The 18,480-nt window shown below is 35.5% G+C and overlaps 1 protein-coding gene across 1 annotated transcript; it reads left to right on the top strand.

Annotated features, from left to right (window-relative positions):
- Window positions 1-299: 299 nt before the first annotated feature.
- IL13RA2 (interleukin 13 receptor subunit alpha 2) lies at window positions 300-15,960 on the top strand. The gene is made up of 9 exons (XM_012749544.3): window positions 300-417; window positions 2,501-2,652; window positions 3,712-3,865; window positions 4,381-4,501; window positions 7,139-7,323; window positions 8,843-8,988; window positions 10,748-10,892; window positions 14,866-14,981; window positions 15,727-15,960. The coding sequence occupies exons 1-9, from the start codon at window positions 324-326 to the stop codon at window positions 15,775-15,777; spliced, it is 1,164 nt and encodes a 387-aa protein (XP_012604998.1). The 5' UTR covers window positions 300-323; the 3' UTR covers window positions 15,778-15,960.
- Window positions 15,961-18,480: the final 2,520 nt, after the last annotated feature.

Here is an 18,480-nt window from a genome sequence, read left to right as displayed (position 1 = left end):
TCCGGTTATGGCATATAGAAAACTGTGTGCGTGGTGGGGGCTGTGGGGAAGTTAAAGGGTTTTTCTTTTGCTTTGGTTTTACTTTTGTAAGAAGGATGAGACTAGAATCCTTTCTTTCTAATTATATTGGTTCCTAACTTGATGAATTCTATTTCCGTGGTCCAAGGGGCCATAGTTTTCCCAATTCTTGATAGAAAACACACAGAGAACTCCTAAATGTGTTTAAAATTGCATTTAGTTTGATTATTTGACATAAGATGAAATTAAAATGTTATATTTTTCCTTCTTAGATAGGAGATATCAAGCTATTAAATATTGGAGAAATGGCTTTCATTTGTTTGGATATCAGATGCCTGTGTATCTTTCTTATATACACAACATGTGACTACGTATTGTCTTCAGACACCGAGATAAAAGGTAAATGGATTTTAATGGAGTAGTTTTAAAATTGAGGAAATTGTCTTTTTAACCTACCTTATGGAAGTGCATAACTAATAGATGGATTATTAATGGAAATATTTCAGTAAGCTCATGTACAAAAGATACATTCTTATTAGCTTCATGTATAAGGTAAGTGATGAAGACAGACATTTTGCAGGATAAAATTTAAAAGACACTTTCCATAATTTTTTGTATAGCCTTTTCTAAAAAAAATAGGTTATATATCTGAAACCTTATTGCCTGGTACTCAATTAACTGGAATATTTCCTTAATTACTGTCCTTAACTTTTATGAAAATTATATGAATATAAAAAATGTACAGAAATTCAAAGTAAAATTTCAAAATATTTATAGAAATATTAAACAATGTCCAATGAACTTTTTACTGAAGAAGGTAATTAGAACAATGTATATGACAAAGATTCTAACCTTAAAGGTTGAAACAATAGGATTGTCATTTCATCTTCAATAGAGACTTTTTTTTATAGGTACATGAGGGGCCCAGGTTGAATCATAATTTGTGCCACAATTTCTTTTCTGTGGATTCTTTTTCTCACCTCAATAAGTATTATAAAGTATTATAAATGAAAAAATATAGCATAAATGAGAGGATATTGTTAGCAAAAGGCAACATAAGGGTGGTACTATAGCAATAGTAGATTTGCTGGTAGGAAAGTTTATAGAATTATTGAATATGTGTGTGTGTATGTATATATAGAGTTTGTCCCAGATAATATATGCTGATTCTTGATGTCATTCAGCTGCCTGCCACTTTTTCTTTAGTCCTTCCAAAGAGTGGCCCTGGTTTACAATACTCTAGGGATAGCTCCAACTTAACTAGAGGATTCAAATAAGCAGAATGAATTAACAAGATCTGCCCGTTCTCCAAATTCTTAAGCCACTCAGCCATAGTAGCCATATTTCATATCTTCTATCCTTTTTTTATGTCTGCCACAATGTTATATGCATATAGTATACAGTGAATTAATATGGATTGGTTCTTGCTATTAGAGAGATTTATGTAATAAAATGTTCCCATCCTAGACCAAATTCTTGTATTTATGACCACAGGGATAACGCCATGTTGAATTTCTTGTTTCTATGAAAATTAGTACCTAGTGAGGCAAAGTCACACTTTGCATATATGATTTCTTAATGAAGGAACAACTATACAGCAGTGATCTAGATTTTTAAACCACTTTATTGAGATATAATATATATAAAACTCACTCTTTAAAAGTGTACCATTCAGTGGATTTTAGTGTTTTCACAAAGTTATGCAACAACCACCACTATCAAAATCCAGAATATTTTCATCACCCCTGAAAGAAATCCCACACTCATTAAGCAGTCATACTACTTATGCCCTCCCTGGGCACCTGCCAATCACTAATCTACTTTCTGTCTCTATGGATTTGCCTATTTTGGATATTTCATGTTAATGGAACCATGTCAAGATGTAGTCTTTTGGCCGGGCGCTGTGGCTCACGCCTGTAATCCTAGCTCTTGGGAGGCCGAGGCGGGTGGATTGCTCAAGGTCAGGAGTTCAAAACCAGCCTGAGCAAGAGCGAGACCCCGTCTCTACTATAAATAGAAAGAAATTAATTGGCCAACTGATATATATATAAAAAAATTAGCCGGGCATAGTGGCGCATGCCTGTAGTCCCAGCTACTCGGGAGGCTGAGGCAGAAGGATCACTGCAGCCCAGGAGTTTGAGGTTGCTGTGAGCTAGGCTGATGCCACGGCACTCACTCTAGCCTGGACAACAAAGTGAGACTCTGTCTCAAAAAAAAAAAAAAAAAAAAAAAAAAAGATGTAGTCTTTTGTGTCTGGCTTCTTTCACTTAGCATAGTGTTATCAAGGTTCTTCCATTTTGCGGCATGTATCAGTATTTCATTTCTTTTTATGGCTGAATAATATTCCATTTTATGGATGTATCACATTTTGCTTATCCGTTCACCAATTGGTAGACATTTGGACATTTGGAATTATCTAGATTTAGTAATAATTGTCATGAAATACAGGAAAAATATAAATGTTTTATTGACTTTATTTTAGTTAACCCTCCCCAGGACTTTCAGATAGTGGATCCTGGATATTTAGGTTATCTCTATTTGCAATGGCTACCACCACTGTCTCTGGATGATTTTAAGGAATGTACAATAGAATATGAATTGAAATACCGAAACATTGATAGTGAAAGATGGAAGGTAAGTAAAGCATGCACTTGTGATATCAGAGTGATCATTAGGCATTTTCTTGTGATTCCTGACTTCAGTGTCCATTTCAATTCCCATATCTCCATAATTCTAATTAGGATATAACAAAATGCCATGTCTGCTTCTATCTGCTGTGCATCCTGCTATCATCCAGTGTTAAGACTATCATTGGAAGTACAGGGGAAAAAAACACTCGGTCTCATGGAATATGGACTTGAAGAGCACTTATGCATTTTACCATATTTTACAGTTACTCATATACTTAGATATGAGTCTTAAATATGCCACTGGAGTGTGACCTTTTTCTCTGTAGGAGTCAAGCCTTATTTATCTTCGTACCCTCCCCAAAGAAGGTTGTAGGGTTTTGGTTCTTTGTATATATTGTAGTAAGTGCTCAATGAAAGTTTATTGAATTAGTAACTACTTACATACTCAACAAGCATGTTCATTCAAAGTCTTCTGTTGTAGAAGACATTCTGTTACCACCCTAATTCAGTTAGGTAGTTTCAAGGGACAATTCAAAACAAATATTTATTGAGCACCTTCTTGTGACAAGTATTCTGTTAGGTATCAGGAATATAAGAATAAATAATATAGGATTTTCATCCTCCAGGAGCTCACAATTTGTCCAGCTTTCTTTACCTCTAGGATTTTACTTTATGTGTTTCCTGAAAAATTTGTATTATATTTGAAAGGTGACAAATAATTTGCCATGTAATGTGTGTATGATATGGGAAAATTCTATATTTGATTCCCAGTAGTTATTACTCAAGTTCCTGCCATAGGGCCTTTTTTCCTCTCCAGAAGTTTCTGTTTGTATTTTTGGTTTGAATGAGATGTTAAGATTCAAATGATCTCATCAAAAGACATGACATACTGAGGTGAGCTCTGCCCAAAATATATCTGTGGCATTGTGTCAGATAACCATAAGGAGTGTCTTAGATATTGGGAACTCACTAGAGTATTAATGACTTCTTAGTCTTCCTAATGTGGCTCACTATACCATGGCCATTTCTAAGTTTAACTTTGTTTCATCTTTTTATCAAACAGACCATCATTACTAAGAATCTACATTACAAAGACGGGTTTGATCTTAACAAGGGGATTGAAGCAAAGATACACGCAGTTTTACCAGGGCAATGTGCAAATGGATCAGAGGTTCAAAGTTCATGGTCAGAAGCTACTTATTGGATATCACCACAAGGTTAAAATAAAGCTCTCTTTTAATATTTAATAATATCAGAACAATTGATTTGAGAATAAGTCTTTTAAGTCTTATGCACCAGATTGTATGTGCAATAGATCCTGTGACACCGTGGAACAAAATCAAATCCTTAGTAGTCAGTGACTAGCCTTTTTGAATTCTTTAAATCAGCAAATATGTTTGGCGAAATCTACATTTTATTATATTAATGTAGTTCCCAGTTTTAGGGTCATATTAGTAAACACTTGTATTTTCTTAACGGCTCAGGGTATCCTAAAATAATCAATTTAATACTTTTGCATCTGCTTACCCCCGAGTCCTCAAAAGTTTTTTGATTTTGCATGTCCCACTTATAATGAAGTGATTTCCAGTAACTTCCTTTTGAAATATTCCTGATTATGTTGATTGCTAAATGAAATGGAGAGGCCACGGGAAATTAAATGAAATTGCATAGTGATTTTACAAATGATTCATCATTATGCCTTTCAAGTATTCACAGTTGATTTATTCCTTAGGAAATCTGGAAACTAAAATTCAGGATATGGATTGTATATACTACAACTGGCAATATTTACTCTGTTCTTGGAAACCTGGCATGGGTGTACATTTGGATGCCAATTACAACTTGTTTTACTGGTAAGTATTTTTGTAATTAGAATTCCATATTAAGAAAATATCTACCAAAATTAATCCATAGCATGAGTAATTATATTTTTACCAAATTTAATTCATTATACTTGTCAGAATTATATTTATGATGATGATTGTCTATGATTATTTGTGGTTTTCAATGGGAGTAAGTGGTTTTAGGCTGTTGATACTGAAAGGTATTCTATGGGTGAAAGAAGGAATGCAATCATTGTTTCTGTATCGGATTAATTTGCATCCTTTACATAGATTAAGTTATAAAATCTAAAAAGTTTTGGCAAATTTTATATTATTGCCTTTTAAAAAAGCAATTATCTTTTAAACTGGATCATTTTTCTGACTCCCTACATTTGTTAACTGTCACTGACTTTTTAAAACTTAGAGCCATCTTGACTCTTCTATTTCCTTCATTTCTTAATTGTTGCAGGGTAACATGATCACCATGCTCTGATCTTCCTTTGTAAGGTTGCACCTCTATTCTTTACTTCCCACTTCTACTGTAAGAACTCTACTTTAGACTCCTCTCATTCCACATCTAGATGATTGTCATTGTTTCCCAAATGATGGTCACTCAGCTTCTAATTTGTCCCCTTCAAATCTTGCTCCTTCCTGTTCATTCTGCACACTGTATACAGCTTAATGTTCCTACACCGCCATTTTCATATGCCATTCCCTTGTTCAAAAACTTCCTGTGGTTACTCATTGCCCCCATAATAAAATCTAGGCTGCCATTCAAATCTCTGCTTCACCACATTAATGCCTTTCCAAAGTTACCACCTACGATCAGTATGAATGTTCCACTCCATTTAGATTCATCTCTATTTTCTTTCTCACTCTTTGCATGCATTGACTTCTGGCATGCCCTCTGGCTTTCTTTTTCTTTCACCACCTCTTATCCTTCCTTCAAGGCCCATTTGCCCTCCAATTTCATTAACCTCTTACTGATTATGTTAGCTTCTGTTCAGTTTTTCTCTGAACTATTACTTTTTATAGTTCTTAATTATTTATTGTCCAGGTGGTATTTAAGTTTTTCCATGTGCGTACTTTGTCTGTTTTCAAATTTTTACAGGATCAGTGGGCATGAACTATTTCCTGGTTTCTCTTGACTACCTGGGAAGTGCTATGCCCATAGTAGATTATCACTAAATATTCATTAAATGAATGAAACAAATGATGATAGCATTGGTAAATTGACAGATAAGCATCTGAACTTATGCATTTACTAAATAAAAGACAAATCAAGAGAAGACTGTTATTACTGGTTAATTTTAGGCTCAGATTAGCATGGCATTTTAAAAAAATCATAATATGTAAGTGATAAGGCATAGAATATTAATAATCCTGAGAACTGGGTTCTAATCCCTGCTGTGGCATCATTTAATTTGGTGGCTTCGGGAAAGTAATTTTGCCTTTGGGTGTCTCCATTTCCTTATCTGAAATTGGATTGGTAAATTTCTAAGGTCTAAATTATTTGTTAATTGATTCAAACAAATATTAAGCATCTATTAAATGCCGGGCAGTGTTCTAGATAAAAAGGAGAAAAGCATGAATAAGACAAAGTCTCTACCTTCTTGTACATTGTAGTTCATGTTTAATATATCCTCATCTTACTGAAATATGGGAGGGATAATATAAACATTTTAGAGATTGGAAAATAAGGGTGTCATGAGGCTTCCCTCCTGGCATAAAATCTGTATAAAGTCAAGCCTAGAACCCAAGTCTTCCAAACTCTAATGAGGTGAACTGAATTGAAGAGACTGCAATTTTATAAACTCTGCCTAAAGTAAATACTTGGCATAAAGTTAATTTAGTAGAGTCCAGATATCTGTACCAGCGCCTTATCAACTGCTATATTGGCCTCATTTCAAAAGGGATTTTGGCTTCTTTTACAGATAATGTCACATTTTGCATTGCAAGCTATTCTTTAGGAAAATAAGCTAGTCATTTGTTGCTTTGGAAATCAGGAGGGAAATCTCCCCTAGTTTCCATTAGCTTTATTACTGGAATGAGGTTAACTTTAAATGACATAATAACATTTCTTATTTAGGAGAAACGGAAAATTAAACATTTGCTTGCTAAACAATTCTTCCTTTTCTTTTTGACACTTCCCTTTCCAAGTTGGCTTTTCTGAGGTTTAGCTTTTGATATGTGTTGAATCCTCAGAGGATTTTCATTCATTTTATTACACATAACAATATTTCATAAGTCTGTTTTTAAATCTGCTCTCTTTTAAAATAACTTCCTTGGTAGTATATGCAAAAGGCAGTATCATCCAGGATTATTTTTATAAATCCCAGGTTGTCTTAATAGGAATCGTGTTCTGATTCACAGTGTTGCTGAGTCAACATCACCTAAGTACATGAGTAATAATCCTTGTTTTGTCTTTGAGATTTTGTGAAGACTCCCATCAGATTGTTAAACTCCATGAAATCATGGACTATGTCTGCTTTCCCTACTGTTGTATTCCTAGCTCTTATCATAGGGTCTGGCATATGGAACGTGTTCAATAAATATTGCACAGTATTAAATTATTTTTAAATTTCGATCTTAAGATAATTTAAAATGGAGCACCATGATACTAGAAGATATTGTTAAACACAATTCTCACAACACTTCTTTTTATAGGTATGAGGGCTTGGATCATGCATTACAGTGCGAGGATTACATCCAGGCTAATGGAAAAAATGTTGGATGCAGATTTCCCTATTTGGAGTCATCAGACTACACAGATTTCTATATCTGTGTTAATGGATCATCAGAATCCAAGCCTATCAGAGCCAGCTATTTCATTTTTCAACTTCAGAATATAGGTGATGCAAACCAACAAAATGTTCAAATTCATTGTTTCTAGTTTGGGCCATTTACAACCACTTGAGAGAGGGGAGGAGAGAGAGAGAGAATGAGAGAGACATCTAAAGAAATGAGGGATGAGAGAGTCTATGAGGAATCTCTATATTAGTTATAAAAGTTACAAAGGTGATTCTCTGTCATACAATTCTATTCACTGAAAGAAAACAGTTTATGATGCAGCTTTAAAAAAGCATGCTTATATTTGCCTTTTATAGCTGCATATGTAAACCATGTAATATGGATCAATAAAGAAACATGTTCTAATAAAAAAATAGAAGATAAAAAAATTGGCCGGGCGCGGTGGCTCACGCCTGTAATCCTAGCTCTCTGGGAGGCCGAGGCGGGTGGATTGCTCAAGGTCAGGAGTTCGAAACCAGCCTGAGCAAAAGTGAGACCCTGTCTCTACTATAAATAGAAAGAAATTAATTGGCCAACTAATATATATAGAAAAAATTAGCCGGGCATGGTGGCACATGCCTGTAGTCCCAGCTACTTGGGAGGCTGAGGCAGAAGGATTGCTTGAGCCCAGGAGTTTGAGGTTGCTGTGAGCTAGGCTAACGCCACGGCACTCACTCTAGCCTAGGCAACAAAGTGAGACTCTGTCTCAAAAAAAAAAAAAATTGAATGAAGGATAATATGAAATATATAAAAGGCAGTATCATCCGGAATTATTTTTATAAAATAAAATTAATAACTCACAATTTATTTGAACTCACATTCATTTAGAACTCACAATTTCATAGAGAACTCACAATTTATTTCCCAGCTTCAGAGAGTCCATCTGCTATATAGTACTTTTATCTAATATTAGTCGTGGAGTAATTATGGAATTACTTATTCCTAGCTCTCCATAGGCAAATTATTGAATATTTTTTGAGTCTGTGTTCTCAGTTCTAACAGTTATGAGAGTGACAGGTTCTGGAGTCAGCCAGATCTGAGTTTGAGTGTCGGATCTACCACTTTCTAATTGTGTGACTTCGGGCAAGTTACTTAACATCTTTGTTTCAATTTCCTTATTAGTAAAATGAGGACAATAGAGGACCACCTCATAGGTTTATTTTGAGACATGAATGAGATTATGATGCAACATCTTTGGTCTAGTGCCTGACGTATCATAAGCGCTAAATAAGGGTTAGCTATTAGTAAAAGTAGTAGTAGTACTGGTTCTGATTGTTGTTTCTAATACTACAAAATGGAAAATGATTATAATGATTTGGGGTCTTCTAACTCTTCTCTTGGGCTTAAATGTTTGTCAGTGCGTGGCTTATTAAAAAATGAGTTTCCAAAATAACTAAGTTTCTCAATAAACTCATTTTGGTTGGCAAGCAGTTTTGATTTTAATTCACATCATAAGGAATATTATTGAGCCACCTGGTTTATCTCCGGAGGCTTCTGTTACTAGGTGTCTCCAGCTTTGGATAAGGGTTACTCTAAACTTCAATAATCTCTATGCTGAAATGATTTCCTTTTGCTTTTCAGTTAAACCTTTGCCACCAGACTACCTTAGTCTTACCATGACAAATTCATATGAAATTAACCTGAAATGGAGCTTGCCTAGAGGACCCATTCCAGCAAAGTGTTTCATTTATGAAATTGAGTTCACAGAAGATGACACTACCTGGGTGGTATGAATATTGCACTAATTTGGGAAAGTCATAAACATAGCCTTTTACATAAAATAGCGAACACAAGAACCAAAATAAGTTGCATCCACATGAGGAATAGAACATGACATATATCTCTGTTTAATTTCCAGAAAGCCATATAATCTAGGGGACAAAAGAAAGATGTTTGCATTTTGAAGGCATAATTAATCATAACGATTTTAAAGCTACATAGGACCTTAGAGATAATCTAGTTACTTGTTTCTGATTTTGTGTCAATAAATTATAGTTGCTGAGGGTCTAAAATAGATTGTGAAGAGGCCCCGGGTAAAAACAAAACAAAACAAAAAACCCAAACACAAAGACCACTTCTTGAGGTCAATATTAGAGTATGGCAGGGCTACAAGAGAACTGCTTGTAGCAGGGAAGAGGAGCTAACTGAGGAAGAAGTGGACAATGGTTGTAAGATTAATTACCCCCAAGCAGCAACAAAGTGATGATGCCTTTAACCTCATATTGTTATACATCAAGCCAGGCATGGTGGCTCATGCCTGTAATACCAGCACTCTGGGAGGCTGAGGCAGGAGGATCACTCGAGGTCAGGAGTTTGAGACCAGCCTGAGCAAGAGTGAGACCCTGTCTCTACTAAAAAAATAGAAAGAGATTAGCTAGACAAATAATATATAGAGAAAATTAGCCGGACATAGTGGCGCATGCCTGTAGTTCCAGCTACTTGGGAGGCCGAGGCAGGAGGATCTCTTGAGTTCAGGAGTTTGAGGTTGCTGTGAGCTAGGCTGACGCCATGGCACTCTAGCCCAGGGAAAGACTCTGTCTACTCTCTCTCTCTCTCTCTCTCTCTCTCTCTCTCTCTCTCTCTATATATATATATATATATATATATATAGTTATACATCAATTTTATTCATTGGTTTCCAATTTAGAGAATGACGGAAAAGCAGGTGAACCACTAGTTCTATTTAATAATTAATTCATTTAATGCACAGAAGAGAAAACTGGTTGACTCATATGTCCCAGGGAGGTGAATTGACTTAACAATCAACTTACACAGCTAGAACTAGAATCCACATCTGATTCCCAGTCCACTGAAGTCTATACTACATTATGCTGGTTCCCAAGATAAGTTATAATGAAAACTGTTATTTTGAGTGAGAAAAATTCTTCAGGTCTTTGAAATGCAAAATTGAAGTAATTGCTTCAGCGATTTTTTTTTCTCTGAGATCACACAACCTTGTGATATTCTCATATGCGAAGTGGTAGTTTTGTTCTAAGCCGTGAGCACTGTTACATAGGTGTTATGGAGGTTTACCAAAATAAGAGTAAGGGGGAAAAAAGGTTTATGTATATGAACTTTATACTTTTTATGGAAACAACATTCACATGTTGGCTCTGTCTTTTGGTAACTCAGTGTATGTAGCATGTTCCAGTTTGTGGAATCTGGGAAATTTGACACTAGTTCAAATACTGGGCATTATAAACAGCAAAGTTGCCTAGGAATTTTGCCCTCTCACACATGCTGCCCTTGACTACAATTGATCCATTATCACTATAGAAAAAAATTTAAAATATAGATCATGAAGGGAAAATAAATGTCTTAAAAACCCCACCAAACAGAAAGATAATCCCTGCTAGAATTATGCCTTTCTAGTCTTTTGATGTTCATATTTTATGCAAAAAAACCTAGTTTGGAAGTGATAGGTATGGAATCTGTCCAGCAGCATTTAGATCAAATAACTGCATCTTATTTTTTCCTTGCTTTCAGACTACCACAGTTGAAAATGAAGTGTACATCACGAGAACAAGAAATGAAAGCCAACAATTATGCTTTATAGCAAGAAGCAAATTGAATATTTATTGTGCAGATGATGGAATTTGGAGTGAATGGAGTGATGAATATTGCTGGCAAGGTATAAGTTGAAAGGACAGTAACTAAATAACTGGAGTTATTTGCTAGTAAAATTAATTTTATTTCATTGTATTCTGTAATTATGGAAACAGAAGGTTCTTGTGTATAATCTATAAACAGAGAAGATAAGTTAACAAGCACTTCGATTGAATATAGATTTATTGAAAGTCTAATATTCAGATAGAACTAGGAATCTTGTTATACTGTTATCAACATTCTTGTCTTTCTGGCTCTCAGTAAAGAGAATATGCTAGTTCCTTTTGGGAGGAGGGCAGGAGTCTATCTTAATATTTTCATATGCTTTCAGTTTTCAAGGTGACAGAAATCTTAAAACAAGGACAGGTGAACATGCACTTGTTTCTGAGTGTCTAGTACTAATCCTAGGGAATATTTTTCTAATTAAGATGTCATGATTATTAAAAGGCATATTCCATTCATTTCCAACACTGATTTAAAGTGACTTATGACAATAGACATTTGAATTACATAGCAATATAAACTAAAAAACCTAGAAAGTGAGGGAAAATATAACTGTGCTTCACAATTCACTAGATTTAAGAAAGGAAATTACTAATAATTGTTCAAAATTGAAGGAAATCAACTCAGCATTGCTCTTTCAGGTCTACAGATATAGATGCAGCTATACATACATAGACAGATACAGACCGGTGCTGGCATTTCTGTCAGTCATTTATCTCCTTTCATGTTGTTCTACTATAGTGGAATCTCTATTATCTTCCTATGGATATAGTGGTATTGTTCCTTTTCATTCATCACATATTTATCGAGGACCTAATATGTGTCAGACTCTTTTTAGGCATTGGAGATACAGCAGTAAAGAAATCTCTACTCTCACAGAACTTATGTTTTATTCCCAAGTTGGGTAGAGGAAGCCAATAAATGAAACCATATATAGAATCACTAAAGGCTATGGAGAAAAAATAGGCAGAGCAGGGGACAAAAGATATATGGAATTAGAAAAAATATTTATTGGTTCTACATTTTTCATTTTTGTCACTGTTGTAAGAAATTTAGAGAATCTATGTAAAATTACATCCTGATTTATATATTGTGATAAATCAATGCATTGTATAAAGTAGATACGGTGAGTTTTTAGCTGCATCTTCAAAATATATGTCCTTTTATGTGTTTTCATACAAGCTTCTCAGTGATAGTGATGACTGAGATTTATTTTGTCTTGATGGGTATCTCTTAGCAGAATCTTAATGACTTTGCAATTAGGAATAAAGAATTTCTTGAGTTACATGTGATATAAGTTCTTTAGGATACTTCTACACCCCCCCCCCCACGACGGAGTCTCACTTTTTGCCCAGGCTAGAATAAGTGCCATGGTGTCAGCCTAGCTCACAGCAACCTCACACTCCTGGGCTCAAGCAATCCTACTGCCTCAGCCTCCTGAGTAGCTGAGACTACAGGCATGCGCCATCATGCCCCCCTAATTTTTTCTATATATACATATTAGTTGGTCAATTAATTTCTTTCTATTTATAGTAGAGACGGTGTCTCGCTCTTGGTCAGGCTGGTTTCGAACTCCTGACCTCGAGCAACTCCTGACCGCCTGCCTTGGCCTCCCAGAGTGCTAGGATTACAGGCGTGAGCCACCGCACCCAGCCTCTTTAGGACACTTCTTATTAGATGTTTCAAGTTATAGAAAAATAGGACAATAATACTTTTGGAAATAAAAATATATCCTCTTCAGGATGGAATCTACGTATAGTATAGTGAAGGCAAGTGGAACCTCAGCAAAAAAGCTTCCTGACTTCTCACTGTTAATTTTGCATGCCAGAAAACACACATTAATAGTCATTTCTTTAGATTATTTCCTTGCAAATCTTATCTGAGCATATGGATTTGACTCATGATTTTCTAATAGAAAATAAGATCTTACAGGGATAGGACAAAGAAAAAGGTAGGGTAGTGTGAGGTTTGTAGGTTTGGGACTGCTAAGATTCAAGATGCTCTATATTACTCCAAAACAAATGGGAGATACTAGTTTGGGAAGGACAAGCTTTGTCTACTTTTTAAGTTTGTCTAGCGATTGCTAATTTCTTGCTATGAAGAAGAATAATGAAAATTTCATCCCTAAAATAACAAAACAAAACAAAAAAGAAAAACCTTATTCCTCCCTTCATCCTTTAAAATGTAAGACAACTTTAAAAAGGTGTCCTTAAAAGACTAACTCCATTACTCACATAGAGATTTTTATTGAAGATAAGCTTTTGCTCACTCCAACATCATATAAGTAACCATTTTACTTATTGAAAGTTAAGAGATATACAATACATGTTTGTTTAATCACTTGGTTAATATTAGGTTATTAAGTATGATATGTATGACTTCCTTAAGTACTAAGTTTGACAGTTGATATCTCTGACATTTCACTTTGACACTTCTTGGTTTATTTTTATTGTGAAGGTAATCCTTAGTCTTCCAAATACAATTTTGGCTTGTGATTATCTTTCAGTTTCTCTTTTTTTTCTTTGTTTTATCCTACCTGTTCCTGAGAATCTTTCAGTTTCTTTTAGAGTAATTTTTGTGAAGCCATGGATAAGTCAAAAATTCGTGTTATTTTCAAATATGAGTTTTGTCTTGGAACCAATGCAGCACAGACAGCTCAAAATATCAACGAAGTGTTTGGGAAGGATGTGGCTAATGAACACACAGTATGTGATCATTTGAGAAATTCCTTTCTGGTGATTTTAATCTTGAAATTGAGTGACATGGGCGACCTGAGGCCAAGGTGGAAAATGATGAGCTGAAAGCTGTAGTGGAAACGAATCCATCTCAACCTATGTGTGAATTAGCAGCAAGGTTTGTCATTACTATTCCAACAATATTGGACCATTTGAAACAAATGGACAAGTAAAGAAGCTGGATAGATGAGTATGGCATTAATTAAAGAGCATCAGAAGAGAAATGGTCTCCAAGCTTGCCTTTCTTTGCTGTCACAACATAAAGGCGGACCGTCTCTACACTGTATTGTTACGTGTGATGAAAAATGGACTCTTTTAACGATCACAAGCAATGGTCGGATAAAGATGAATTGCCAAAACACAGTCCAAAACTGCATATTCATCAAAAAAAGCTAATGGTATGTGTTTGCTGGTCCAACGGCGGTATTATCCACTACAGCTTCATGAAACCTGGCAATCGTTTACAGTGGATGTCTACTGCAACCAATTGGATGAAATGATAAGTATACTTGTGATTAAGCAGCTGAAATTGGTCAGTAGAGACAGGCCAGTCCTCTTGCAAGACAACGCTTGACCATGTTGCACAAACAAGGCTGCTTAAAATACAGCAGCTGGACTTAGAAACTCTCTGTCATCCACCGTATTCACCAGACCTTGTACCAACTGACTCCCATTTCTTCCAGGCTTTGGACCACTTTTTGCAAGGAAAAATGTTCAATTCTCAACAAGCTGTGGAAAATGCCTTTTGTGATTTCATTGCCACTCACTCTCCAGGCTTTGTCGTTCCTGGCATAAGCAAACTACCGTTAAGATGGCAAGACTTGATTAGTTTAGGTCCTTACTTTGATTGATTGTACTGCTTCTTGTTTGAGATATGATAAACTGCACTTTTGATTTGAAATCAGAGATTTCATATTTAATAAACTGATATTTTTGTCATTTCTTTAATAAAAATTCACAAGGTCTAATTTTAAACAAAATCATATTAGGAAATAAGAATTGTGTTTGGGGAGTTGTTTTTCTAACTGAAATTAAGAGATGTCACAATTCAGTAAAGTAGTTGTTCTATATAAAAAGCGCAGAAATGGAAGGAATGCTATATTCAAACATAACTGTGGTACTTATGCACTGGCAAATATGGTAGTAGTTGCCAAGTTTAACTCAGTTCTTCACCATTTAATAGGAGTTTATAAAATAATTGAGCTTCAAGAATAGTTACAAACCTCTAACACTTCTCCTTTTTGCGATTTTTAATCCTAGGTGACAAATGGAAGGAAGCTTTGATATTTTTCTTGCTACCATTAGGTTTTATCTCAGCATTAGTTTTCTTTGTAAGTTATCTGGTTTTGTATAAGCAAGAAACTATACCAAAAATGGTAAGTTGTATAACATGATTTTTAGTCTGAAACAGTAGATAACAACAAATATCCTATACTTAGAACTAATGAGCCTATATTTTATAATTTTGCCTGCTTACTGTGGGTATATAATTGATTCTATATGGATTACAATGATGTCTTCTGAAAATACAATAATTTAAAAAATTAACCCTATAAGACTACATTTGGGGATGGATTTCCTTTTGTAAAAATAGAATAATAATACTTTAGAACTTAAAATACTATTTACCTCTAGATTAGAGAACAGTGTAGGGAAAGAGTTACAGGAGAAAAGCAGGATTGGGAGAAAGGAAAGTGTGACTTAAAATGGTCATAGACTGAAACATATTACCAGTGTACCACAGGCACAAGATCACATACAAATTATAAAATATAGTGCCTGCCCTTAGAGATCACACTCTAGTTGGAAGAGAGAGGATCTATACAAAAAATACAACTTGTGACATGTTTTTAGGTGATTACTATTTGAGTTGTACAGAAAATATTATAGAATTTCAGAAGATGGGGGATCACTGTGGGTTGACGGCCTTTAAGGAGGAGTTATGATTTGGAGAAAAGTATCTTTATATCATGTCTTTTCAAGATAGAGAGAAATGCAAATGTATGAAATGCTTCACTTTGTTGAATGCTTTTTTTACTTATTTCTGAGTTATTAATCCTCAATGAAATAGTTTGTTATTAATGATGATTTGTCAATAACAGAGCTCTTTCTAAATTTCAGGGTTTTCATACAAAAAAGGAAGTTTTTTCTCATCAAGAGTCACTCTGTTGACTTACCAATTTCCAGTTATATGGACAAATATTAAACATGAGTCTTATTAAAATTAATTTTTTCTTCAAATGTTGAATGCATCTTGTTTTAAGGCATTGTTGTATTTAAATAGGCTTTTGAGTACTTATATCCTCAGTTAGTAGTAAATTCGCTGGGTTCTAAGAACAGAGTTTTTTCTCATAAATTCATGGTGAGACTGTTGCATGTAGACAAGTTAAGGAATGGGTTAGATTTTATTCAATAATGTACTAACAAAACAATGTGATTTTGCAATCTGCACTCGACCACAGAGATACTGCCAAATTTTGGAAGATGAGATTGTAGTGTTATTTGTTGTTTGTTTTAAATTGCCCTCAGGATGAAAGTATTGAGCATGGATAAGATTGTTTGGCTTTATAAGTGCCCGTGAAAAAGATTAATAGGAAACAAGTTTTAAATACATTCATAGTCCTAAATGAGTACTTCACATTTCATGAAAGAAAAAAAGAGTGTGGAAAGGCTGAAAATAACCAAATAACTAGGAATCATATTTGAAAAATTCATATGTCACAAACTACACTCTAAAAGCTTAGGAGCCTCCTATGATAGTTGGCAGGCAACATTTTCTACTTTCTGATGTTTTTTTTTTTTTTTTTTTTTTTTTTTTGGTTCAAGGACCAAAAGACACAAGCCTCTGAAATTAGTAAGAAGCTTTTTAAAAGTACATCCTTCGGAGAATGTGGCAACCTAGGTGTAGACAGTTGCCTTTTTTTTTTTTTTTTTTTTGAGACAGAGTCTCGCTTGTTGTCCAGGCTAGAGTGAGTGCCGTGGCGTCAGCCTAGCTCACAGCAACCTCAAACTCCTGGGCTCAAGCAATCCTTCTGCCTCAGCCTCCCGAGTAGCTGGGACTACAGGCATGCGCCACCATGCCCGGCTAATTTTCTATATATATTAGTTGGCCAATTAATTTCTTTCTATTTATAGTAGAGATAGGGTCTTGCTCTTGCTCAGGCTGGTTTCGAACTTCTGACCTCGAGCAATCCGCCCGCCTCAGCCTCCCAGAGTGCTAGGATTACAGGCGTGAGCCACCGCGCCCGGCTGACAGTTGCTTTTAAATTTGGGGAATAATGGACTACAATTACGATTGTAAATTATAATCAAGAGCCAATTTTACTTTGGACTAATTTGTACTTAATACTATTCAGATTAGAGTAGCCATCACCTGGGAGCTGCTTAGAAATGCTCCAACACAGATGAACTCAGCAATCTACATTTTAACAATCCCCAGTGATTCTTTGTGCATTCAATTTAAAAAGCTCTGATTTGTAGCAGCTTTTAGAACGTAAAATACTAAAATAATATAATAGAGAGGTAAGTTCATAGGGTTACTATAGCTGTAACTGATCATCTCTAAAAGAGGGAAAAAAGATTAACTGAGGTGTAAACAATAAAACCATCCTTTAATATCACTTGTAATCAATGGATGAACCACCATTACCCTAAGTAGTCCTTGTTAAACATTAAGACTCCTGTGATAATATGAATTAAGGAGCAATATGATAGGCAATTGTTGTCAAGCCAGGGCTTGCTGAAGTCGGTCATGTGTGTTGAGGGGTGTTGGGGAGAAAAGAGGAATGTGGAGGGGGGAGAGATCGAGATGAGGCAGGGAAATGGCAGGCAACCTCATCCTTGGAGGCTGAGTGGATCTTGGAAACCTAGTATTGTAATTTCCTTGTTTAGAGCATGCATAATAAGCCCTACCAATCAAAAGATTTCTGGAATTGCCCCCATAAACTTAGAAGCCCCAATCAGAATTGCCCCAACAAAGTGGATATGAAAATCAAGTGGCACCAAATTTGGACAGAGTTACCTTGCAAAAGGACCCTTGGAACTCCTGACTTACTAGCTGTGTAAGTTTATTAACCTTACAGTAGTGTGAACCCAAATTTTATGAATTTTTTTTTTTTTTTAGAGACGAGAGTCTCGCCTATGTTACCTAGGTTAGACTCAAACTCCCAAACTCCTAAACTCCTGGGCTCAAGCAATCTTCCCACCTGAGCCTCACAAATAATCTGGGAATGTAGGTTATGCACCACTAAGCCTGGCTGAAATTGAATTTTTGAATTTCCATTTTTTTTTCTTTTTGCATTATGATGGAGTTTTAAGGTATCGAATACTTCCCAGGTGGAATAGAGAATGGTAACATTCAAGTCTAAGGGTCCTGTTTATAAAAAATGCAGATCTTACTGGTGAGCAATTAAGAGGAGATTGGTAGCCCCATGGTACACTTGTAACAAATGAGAGAAAAATGGTAGATCAGCTCTTGGATAAAAGAGAGAATCAGGCAGCTGAGAAAAGCCCTCCTCATGTTAGGAGCAAGCCTCAAAGATAAGTCTCAAAGTCTATTCTTGCAGTGGGACAAAATTTAATCAGGTCACACATTGTAGAACAGTTTATGCACCAGGTCATTGTGGAAAACACAAGTAATCAACTAACAATAAGCTTAGGCTAACAGCTGGGCATGAGAGCAATAGAGGGAGACCAGTTAGAAACTTAACAGGAAAATCATAGAAAGAGAATAAGAGAGACTGTGGGTGGGGAGGCAGGAGGGAGAGGTCAGGGCATGCCCAAGGTTCTGCCCTCCGAATGCCAGCATCAGAGGCCACACATTGGGGGAATAGATTTTACTATAATAGTCCAGCCAAGTAACTACACAAATAAATA

This window comes from Microcebus murinus, chromosome X, assembly GCF_040939455.1.
Source record: "Microcebus murinus isolate Inina chromosome X, M.murinus_Inina_mat1.0, whole genome shotgun sequence".
NCBI lineage: Eukaryota > Metazoa > Chordata > Mammalia > Primates > Cheirogaleidae > Microcebus > Microcebus murinus.
Note: the sequence above shows the minus strand (reverse complement) of the source record. Positions and strands in the feature narration are given on the sequence as shown.

What these genes read in the sequence shown, in the direction of transcription:
- IL13RA2 (XM_012749544.3), top strand. Translation starts at nt 324, where the DNA reads ATGGCTTTCATTTGTTTGGATATCAGATGCCTGTGTATCTTTCTTATA. An exon ending in TTGATAGTGAAAGATGGAAG is followed by an intron (nt 2,653 to 3,711) that starts GTAAGTAAAGCA and finishes TTTATCAAACAG; the next exon opens with ACCATCATTACTAAGAATCT. An exon ending in TGATGAATATTGCTGGCAAG is followed by an intron (nt 10,893 to 14,865) that starts GTATAAGTTGAA and finishes TTTTAATCCTAG; the next exon opens with GTGACAAATGGAAGGAAGCT.